Below are 10,254 nucleotides of genomic sequence, written 5' to 3' on the forward strand. Positions count from 1 at the left end.
GCAAATACTTATTTTTTTTACTAAAATATTACTTTTATTAGTTGTTTATTATTAATTAAGTTTAACATTTTTTAAATATAAATAAAATGAATAAAAATAAAATCTTTTTAGCTTCCTCCCACATTGTAGCATATATTTTAAATTGTTTTATTGTTTGTACTGTCACAGTAGTAGTACTACTACTGTGAATGCAATGAATAAAAATCATCAAGGCAAGAAAAAAAAAAAAAAGATACATCTCAAAATGAAAATGATTAGTCACTGTTGTATTTTTATCTATCTTTCCCTCCTTCTTCCATCAAAATAAATTTCAATCTCTTAAGTTTTTTTAATAATTTTTTTTCACACAACTAATTATTTTTTCGTCTCAATCTTCATTTTATCTAAAATTTGAGATTGGTAGAACCTCTTAAATTCAGTCAAATGTATTGTCACTGTAACTACAATTATTAACAACACACTTGCATCTTATACTTCAAATAAAAGATAAATATATCACACATTAAATAGGCAAACCCAACCACCAATAAAGAAGGTAAAAAAAAAATGTAAGCTAAACATGTAATTTATATAGTATTTTGTTCTCTCATTCTTGCATGTTGGTTGGAGCCATTGTGTATCATTTTCACAACATCAAAACTTTCCATAAATCAAATAAAAAAGACATGCCTTTAAATTTTTAGGCTTTTCTCTTGGTGGCAAAGAAGTTTTCAGAGATTGAGACAATAAAAAAAAAAAAAGCAAAAATGTCTTAGAAACCTATTTTAACAGTGGTGATTGTGAGACAAGAAAGCTAAAATTTGAGAGATAACATACTTTAAATTGGACAAAACTCTTTGATAACACTCTTTGTATATATCAATTTCAAATATCAATTGTCTTCAATCTATTTAAATACAACAGAATTGTTTTTGCAAAGTATACACTCACTCGCCAAAAAATTTGTCAAAAGAAGTTTTTTCATACAAACTTAAAATATCATTAAACTTTTTATTAAATAAATTACTAATTATATACTATAAATATTATCTTATATTATAATTTTTTCAAAAAATAAAATAAAATAATTCATTGAAAAGATGACTCTGAAAATAAAATTTCTCTTAAAATCTAAAAAAATTGAAAAACAGCCAATTGTATTAAAAAAAAGTAAAAATATTAAATATTATATAAAAAATTAATAATGACTTTAATTTAACGTGCAATGACTAACATTAAAATTATGAAAGTATCAAACAATGTAAGTCACACAACTCAAAAGGAGTGAACTTATAATCCTAAATCATTTACTAAAAACTTAACACATAATTGTAATAAAGAAGTAAAAATTGACTTGTTTTTTAGTAAATATTGCAGCATGCTAATTAAGAAGCCGTAGAAGCCCATGGTCTTTTTTTATCCCTGATTCTTAATTATAATTTATTACTGATAATCATTTATCATTTAAAAATCAAATATTTTAAAACAAGATATAGGGTGTTAAGGAAGCCCTTTATGTCAAGGGGATGTAGCTCAAACGGTAGAGCGCTCGCTTTGCATGCGAGAGGTACGGGGTTCGATACCCCGCATCTCCAATTTCTTTGATTTTGGAATTTTGAAACCCAATCCCACCCATTGCCTCAGCCTTACATTAAATCAACCTTTTTAACAACTGAAATTACTAAATTATCCATTTTAAATGCTATTCGATTAAAATAATCAATGGCCAAATTGTACTCTCTCTTAATTTTTTTTTTCTTTACAATTGAGAAGATCCTGATCCATTTTAAGTAGTGCGTGTTTATATTTTTTAGCTTCTAAATAATGGGATTTTTTTTCTAATATTTTTTCCGCAATCCTTTCTTTATAGATCTAAAATATTTTAAATATAAAAAAATAATTTATTTTTTATAGAAATATTATTTAAAAATATTATAAGTCTTAATTACATTTTAACATATTTTTTAAGATAATTCATAAATAACAATAAATGAATATTGTAACATCCTTTGCTTCGAAAAATAATAGTTCATTCTTAAAAAATTATTTTAAGAATTTATCCAATTTCCTTTTTTTATAATATAAAACTGTTCAAATAATCATATAAACTCATTTATATAATCTTATTTTGTTTCATAACAATTTTTATATAGAATAAAAAATTTAAAATATTATCCTAATTTTTAAGAAAATCAATAATTTTAAATAAAATAAAATCTGAAAAATTATATGCCTTAAAAGAATTTTAAGTCTTTAAAATATGTGATTTGCACTGTTTTAGTCCCCTTACTTTCAATTGTGTTATTGTGTAAGTGTGTTCCCTATTTTTAATTTTAAATGTAACTGTTTTATTCTTTATATTGTGATCCATAATTTAACACTTTGTCAAATGGGCTTAATACGAGCCAACAAGTAATTGAGCACCTAATTGAAACTCCAATCGAAGTAAACAAAAGGAGATAGAATATCGTGTAACACATGCAACCTCTCTACACAATTATAATGCAATTAAACTTAAATAATGCATACACTGTTATTGATATTTTATATTCTATTAAATTTTAGATGAAGATGTAACAGGTGGAATAAATTGTTACATTTATAAAAATATAGGCCTAAAATTACATAATTTAAAATAAAAAAATTTAAAATCACACAAATTATATTAGGGGAAAAATATAATTAAAATATATTTATAATAATTTAAGAATGTACAATTACGAAATATAAAGTTGTAGTCTAATAATTAAATATATTCTTATATACCATTTTATAATTATTAATTAGTTTACCCTACATATATTTTTCCTGAAATTAAATAATTAACTTTTTCTTGAAATCTCAATTTCACATTTTATGAAATATTCAAAATTTACTAATTTTTATTTCTTTATATTTAATTTCATTATAATTTTCTAAATATTTAGATAAAAAATATTAAATCAAGGGTTTAAGTAAAAAAATAATAAAAATATAAATATTATATTTGGTAAGACTAACTTAAAACTTATTGATTAAATTAAAATCATTGAGTATAATTAGCTGTATAACTAGATGAAACAAGTTAAATAACTAAAAATAAATGTTAATGTTATTATTGTTTTTTGAAAAGTAATGTTGATGCTATTTTGTATAAGCATAAATTGTTTAAAGAGTTAGAGATAAAAGCAACTTTTTAGAAGCTAGTTTCTAATAAATTAAATATTATTTAGAATATGTTTTAATAAACTAACTTTTACAAGTTATAATTTTTTTTTGTTTTTTAAATACTTATTTGCTAACTTATTGATAAAAAAAAATTGTATAAATTTATAATAAGTTGTAAATTTTGCGTTATCAAACACACTCTAAATTTATTTTATTTTTAAATAAAATAATTTTTATTTTAAAAATATAAAAATTAAAACTACACATACTTTAAAGTAAATGGATTAAGAATTCAAGGAAATTAAAAATATAATTAAGTTCAACTAAACATATTAATCCATATGACTGAACTTATGAGAACATAAAAACGACACTGGCTTCTAAGTCAGGTGAGGATTAGGACAAAAGAAGGTGAAATTAAAAGTGAAAAGTAAAAATAAAAATAAAAAATAACAATCTCCCCAGCTCACTGCTCTGGTTTCTTAATTTTTCAACGAGTCATGACAAAATTGAACCACTTCCTTCCATTCATTCACTCATTCATACAATGGCAATGGCAATGGCTGCTTCTGCTTCTGCTTCTCATGCCTCTATCTCTGCAATTGCCACTTGCATCCCTTCTTCTTCTTCCAAACCCTCTTCTCTTTCATCTTCATATTCACCACTCACCCGAAAATCAAGATGTCTCCGCGTGTGCAAAGCCATGGTTCAACAAACCGTTCAGGGTGCTCCTGCTGCGTACGCCAAGGAAATGGAACGCCTTTCTGCCAAAGAATCGCTTCTTCTCGCCGTATGCTTCTTACCCTTTTCCTTTTCTCCTTTTGTTCATAAAGAAGCAAACTTGCTGTGATTTTAGCTAATGGGTATGCTTCCTCTGTATAAAAACCTTCAGTCACTAGAAGGGATGGGTGAGGGTTTAAGACCTTCTTATAAAATAAATTCTCATACTTTTTAATGAAAAATAAATGTTTTAGTGAAAATAGGTTCAGATTAATTTTGGTGTATATCTCAAATACATTCTAACAGTTCGAAATCACTTGTATGCAACTTTAAACTAGACATGTGCTAAGATTACCAGTATGTGGATACTGGGTAGATATATATAATGCATCGTGATTCATGTCTGTTGAGATTCCAATCGATTATAGATATGGCAAAAGTATAGCTTATAAAGGTTAATGTAATTCTGACCTTAGGAACTAGCTTTTTGGGTTGAGGTAGGCTCAAGTCTAAATTTAAAATGTTTGTTGGGATTTGGGCTTAGGTTTGATGACTATATTCATTCATCTCATTTTGATTCCCAAAAAATTGCTTTTGTAGTTTATATTTGTTTGGCAATTACTTGTGCGAGAAAAGGGGAGTGTTTTGGTGCTTTTCTAATGTGGACTAGTGGATTTTTGTTTTTCCTTCTTATTTTGCTGTTTGATACTTGATGTTCGTGTCCAAAGAGGTAGCAAAAATAGGTTCAGTGGGCTGTATCTGCTGATGAGTGATGAACCTGTTCCCTTCCCTCCTTGAAAGAAAAAGAAATCAGGCAATGAAATGATCATAGGATTTCCTTAAATACCAAAAGGAGTGGTTTTCTAATATTGTTTTTGAAGATTATCTAGTTTGGACTCAAATGTTCTTACTCTGGTGAAATCCTTTCAGTTTAAAGATGCAGGTGGTTTTGAGGCCTTGGTCTCTGGGAAGACTACTGAATGGCAAAAGATTGATGTGAATGAAAGGATAACTGGTCTTGAGAGGCTGAATCCATCACCTCGCCCCACAACGTAAGTGACTGAGAACATCCATGTTTTATGCTTCTGTATGTGATGTTAAATTGTTAATGCCTTTTAATGCTACAGGTCACCCTTCCTGGAAGGGCGATGGAACTTTGAGTGGTTTGGTTCTGGAAGTCCTGGTTTATTTGCTGCTAGGTTTATATTTGAGTGAGTTCTCACTCTTTGAAGATATGCTTCTATCTCGTCATTCCTTGAGTTTTCTCTTAGGACTTCAGATTTTTTACTTTGAATTTAGGAACTTAAAGTCTTTGTACATCTGCAATTAAATTTGGATTGATCTCATTGGTGAGTAACAATATTCTTGTGTGCTTTATATATATGCAGAATCTTTCCTTCAAGTTTGGCTAATTTGTCAAAAATGGATGCCTTTATTAAGGATGGGAATGCAAAGATTACTGCAAACATGAGATTATTAAACTCGGTATATTTCTGAGTCTGCAATTTTCTGAAGCATATACAAATCTGAATTTAGCTTTCATGAAGCATTGCAAGTTTCTTTTGTAATTTGTGTATTTAATTTAAGCCTTTCGTCCTTTTGAATTGTTAGAACCAACTATCTAAGCTGCTAGGTGAAGAGTGTAGACACATGAGTGGTTTTATATTACATTCCTAACATGCTCCCTCACATAAGATACCATTGGGCATGAAGTGTGGACGATACATAGGCCCATATACCTATGCTGAAATTTAACTTTTATTAGAAAAATGTAGAGCAAGGATTGAACTCTAGACCACTTGGTGAGAGGGGCTCTTATACTATGTTATGAAGCAACTGTCCTAAAGGTTTAAATTGTTGGTGAAGATGCATGGATGATTTTATTACATCTCTAATGCTGATTTTCATGGGGATTACTTCTGTCATTCCATTTAAATGGGTTTAAGTATATTTTTTTGCATGAGATTTGCCAATTTAGATTACTTCTTTATTTTGGGCAGTGAAATCAAATTTTTCTATAACTTAGCGTGGTTGTCTAATTATGCAACCTGGTGATAACAATCATGCATTTCATCTACTGATGCTTGTGGATAAACAGTAGCCGGTTAATATGTACCACTGCTATTAATATCATTTAGAGGCACAGTGCGGCTATCATCAAAACTGTTATAGTGGCAAATTACAGAAAATTATAGATACAAGATATATAATTTATAATTTATACTCTACACATCTAAATGCTTAAGAATAAAAAATTATCAAAACATACAGAGATATCATATTTAATCATCAAAATTCATATTCTAACTTGTATGATCACTAATTTAAGCTAATAAATTAACAATCTGAGAAATGAGAACATAGGAATTACGTAAAAGGAAAAATAGAAAGATGATGGAATTTACAGGAAAAAACAAAGGCGTGTGATAGAAAAATTAATGGAGCGTGAGGAACTAAGAAGTGTGAAAAACACACTAGACCACAGGAAAACAAAGTTATCTCGTATCTTTTGTAGCTGAGTTGCAGCAATTAAGAAAGATCCTGTTGTCTCCACTCTGTTTTTTGAACTGAAAAACAGATTAGGAGGTGAGCTTGGCCAGAAAGAGAGTGGGTCGGGCAAAAATGGGGTGAGTTTGGCCAGGGATTTTTTTGAGGGGGGGGGCGGTTAGGTGTGGAAATAGCTGCATTATCCTACATGATTTGACCACTACAGTCTTGGCAACTAAAAAAAGCCTTCAAACCATACTACAGTACATGTATATGTAAAAAAATTATATTCTCATGTGATTTGAACTAAAAAATTACTATTTGAAGTAAAAATTTGAGTACTATAATGCTTGCTTAAGTTTTTCTCTTGACATAAGTTTCTTTATTTTATTATTGTATTGTAAGCTTTTTTCCTATAAAAGGAATAGCCTACATGTAGTGGAAGATGTGTCAAATGAGATTGTAAAATTAAGTTTTGAATCTTTTGATAAAGCTTTTTGTCTTACATATAAAAAGGTTGCATGTCAAATAAAGAAAATCTAAAAATTGGGGGTTCACATTTGGAGCTAATGTAGGTCTGCCCCTGTGTGATAGTGGCATGGTAATTGTTGAAGTTTCACATTGACTATAGATATAGCTAAATAAAAACTTATAAAGGCTAAAACAATTTTCACCGTATAACCTAACTTTTGAGGTTGAGTTAAGTTTAAAGCCTAAACTAAAAAAAAAATAAAAAATCTGGCCCCACAAAATTTTTCAGTGCTTAAATGCGTGAGGGGGTTATGTTAAAGCCCCACATTGACTATAATAGATATGGCTAGGAAATACTATGTTTCAGCAGCAAAAGGGACATAATAATGGTACCTTATGTAAGATGGTGAAGGAAACATTACACCTCCCTGAAAACCACAGTGATGTCTCTCGAAAATTCCTGAAACAATCACTTAAGTGAAAATCACTGGTTTAGAGGTCATTTGCATATGTATCTCTCAACCACAGCTTCTTTGTGATGTTTTCTATCATTTCTCTAATGACATATTGCCAAGAGATCCATAACTGATGCGAGCCGAGCAGCAATTGATTTGGAAAAAAAAATATGATTGGATTTGATGCATTTTATTGCAGTTTTTATACTTAAGAGAGTGGGGGCATGGAGTAAAGGTCTGTCCATAAAAATTTAGATGATAAATTTGTTTGTTTATTGGAAGTGGGAAACTAGTAAAGAGTGAGAACAATGAGGAAATTGGAGAAATGGTCATGCTTAATTCCTTCCATTAGTTTAATTGACTGTTTTCTTTGTGATCAAATGTAGATAGAAAGCAAAGTTATTCTCTCAACCAAGTTATCCGTGGAGGGGCCACTTAGAATGAAAGAGGAGTATGTTGAAGGGGTTCTTGTGTCGCCAACAATTATTGAAGAGAGAGTACCAGAACAGCTTAAAGGTGCACTTGGGCAGGCGAATAATGCTTTACAACAACTTCCTGCCCCTATACGTGATCCTGTTGCCAGTGGGCTGAAAGTTCCTCTAAGTAAGCAACCCCAATTTTTATACACTCCTCTGACTGAACAAGTCCTCTGACATAGGTGTTCTGCTAGATATACACAATCTGTTGAAGCTTGGTTTCATTTCACTGTGCACTGCTAGTGGTATACACTGAACCTGGAATCTGTAGAAGCAATAGGTTGGGAAATACCTGAAGTTTATGTATGTTTCTATAATTACAGATATTAAACATCGAGTTATGCCACTTAATCCGTTTTTCTGCAGCTATTGCTTGACATTTAGCAGTAATGATAAATGTCTTATCTGTTCACTGTCACAAAATATATATGCAAGAAAGATAGGATATACCAGAAATTATGCAATTAAGTTATTAATGTGTGTGGAAAAATGTATATTCAATCTGCTCTTATGTAAATTCCATTGTGAAAACCACATTAACCTTTATGTTGTGTAATGTAGGTGGCAGCTTTCAAAGACTCTTCATGATTTCTTATCTTGATGAGGAAATACTTGTAAGTTTTGAATATACTCACATGAGTTGATTTTAGATAAGTTTGATACATGTGTACACTTGTAGATGACATCCAGCTAACTTACTCTCTAACTAATTATTCTATTTAGTATCACTTGTATTTTCCAATTGGAATGTAGTGACATATATTCTTATAATGTGGTAAAGAATAAGAAATATTTTTAAACCTATGGTCATACTGGGTTATGACAATGGTTTCCAGTGTGCCGTATCCTTTTGCATGAAAAGTAATAATCCTAAATCACCAGAAAAAAGGAGAAAGTAATTCGTTCTTACTCATAGTCTTACTAAATTGTTCGATGCCACTTGAGGAGCTTCTGACATCTATTGTATCATCTTCACAATCTGGTAGGGTTACTTTTCCTCACTTAAAACTTTTTGGATGATTAAAGCTGAGATTCAAATGCAGCTCAGCGGGTGTTCAGCCTTGAAGGGAAGGCCTGATTGCCTGAATAATATGTGATTATGGTCTAATTTGGATAAACTTCTCAACAAGTACTTTTAGGAGTAAAAAATTAAGCAATAAAATGAATCAAATTTCTTTCATAAGTTAAAATCAACTTATGCTTTTTTTTTTTTATATATAGAAACTTTCTCATTTAATTTTTTGATAATTTGAGGAGATAAATTGTTTCTAACTTACGAGAAAAATGATATTTATCTTTTATTATGATTTTCTTATCTTATAATGAGTTCTCAAGTAATCTTCTTAAACTGGACCTATATCATTATCAAATGATATATTATTTGCATTAGTTTTTGCTGCTTCATATATGTACTGTCACTTACTAAACTTGTGAACATAGATAATTCATGTTGATGCTTCTTAATTTTATATTTGGATGGATGTTTCTAAATTATAGCAATAGGAACGGATGTAAATCAGTATTTCCTTTCTTTGTTATTTTTAGTTTAATCGGATTTCATGATAAATAATTTCTTTGGATGTTTGGTTTTGAGTGAGTCCATTGGCATCATATAATCTATGCAGCTGACTTTACCTGGCAGGATAATGTAAAGTATGTAATGCCATTTTTAGCTATAATTAAATCAAATTTGCGGTTATATCTAAATGTCTATGGTGGTTTTGATGCAGATAATAAGGAACACAGCTGGGATGCCTGAAGTTTTAACGAGGCTGGAAGCAGCACCATCTTCCTTGGGAGATTCAAGTCCAGAGTATGAAAGCTAAGGAATTGTATAAATGGGAAGTGAAATTTTGTTCCTCCTCACTCATGGTGATGAGTCAAATTCCTTTTCACCTCAAAAGCTCTTTGGTGCCCGTGGACAGCTTCTTTTTCTTTCTCACTGAAAACTCCTTTTGGTTCAACACAGGGTAGAATGTGAATATAGAAATGTCGGTTTGAAGCTGAAACGACATCTTACAAAACCTTGTATTTGATTCTTAGTTTCCCAACAAAGTGGTTCTTTAATGTAAAAATTGAGTAATGTTACTCATACAACAACCAATAGTGAAATAAAAACTAATAAATGTGTTTGTGATCCATACAGAAATTCTTTGGCCTTTATTTTTGTTTTGGTTTTAAACTTTTTCTTGCTGACAACCAATTGTGTCAATGGCAATGTTTATAGAAACAGAATTATAAAATTTTTGGTCCCCAATTTATTTTTTTTTTACAATTTTGAATTGACATTTATTTGGTTTAACTTTATTTAAATATATCATGAGCTGCACTAGATATGTCTGCCGTATGAAATGCTCATCTGAATCAACAATGAATGGTATACAAATCTAAAAGGAACCAATTCCTAGGGGATATGCAATGCAACAGTTTTGTAGTTATAAAAAAATCTGAGACCAGAACATTAGTGGAGGTAAAAGTCAAGTACTCATGTATGTTTCTTGTGGTCTTCAGTCACGTAC

The 10,254-nt window shown here is 29.9% G+C and overlaps 1 protein-coding gene and 1 non-coding gene across 2 annotated transcripts; both read left to right on the forward strand.

Moving 5' to 3' along the window:
- Positions 1-1,501: 1,501 nt before the first annotated feature.
- On the forward strand, positions 1,502-1,574 carry TRNAA-UGC. Its single transcript has one exon. It is a non-coding gene; the product is annotated as a tRNA-Ala (tRNA).
- Positions 1,575-3,618: 2,044 nt separating this feature from the next.
- LOC113872462 (probable plastid-lipid-associated protein 13, chloroplastic) lies at positions 3,619-9,874 on the forward strand. Its single transcript, XM_027510034.1, has 7 exons — positions 3,619-3,916; positions 4,777-4,898; positions 4,974-5,057; positions 5,235-5,331; positions 7,646-7,862; positions 8,297-8,349; positions 9,466-9,874. Exons 1-7 carry the CDS (start codon positions 3,674-3,676, stop codon positions 9,559-9,561), a joined length of 912 nt encoding a protein of 303 aa, XP_027365835.1. The 5' UTR covers positions 3,619-3,673; the 3' UTR covers positions 9,562-9,874.
- Positions 9,875-10,254: the final 380 nt, after the last annotated feature.

The sequence above is a fragment of the Abrus precatorius genome, unplaced genomic scaffold (assembly GCF_003935025.1).
Source record: "Abrus precatorius isolate BTA unplaced genomic scaffold, Abrus_2018 Scaffold7, whole genome shotgun sequence".
Taxonomy (NCBI): Eukaryota; Viridiplantae; Streptophyta; class Magnoliopsida; order Fabales; family Fabaceae; genus Abrus; species Abrus precatorius.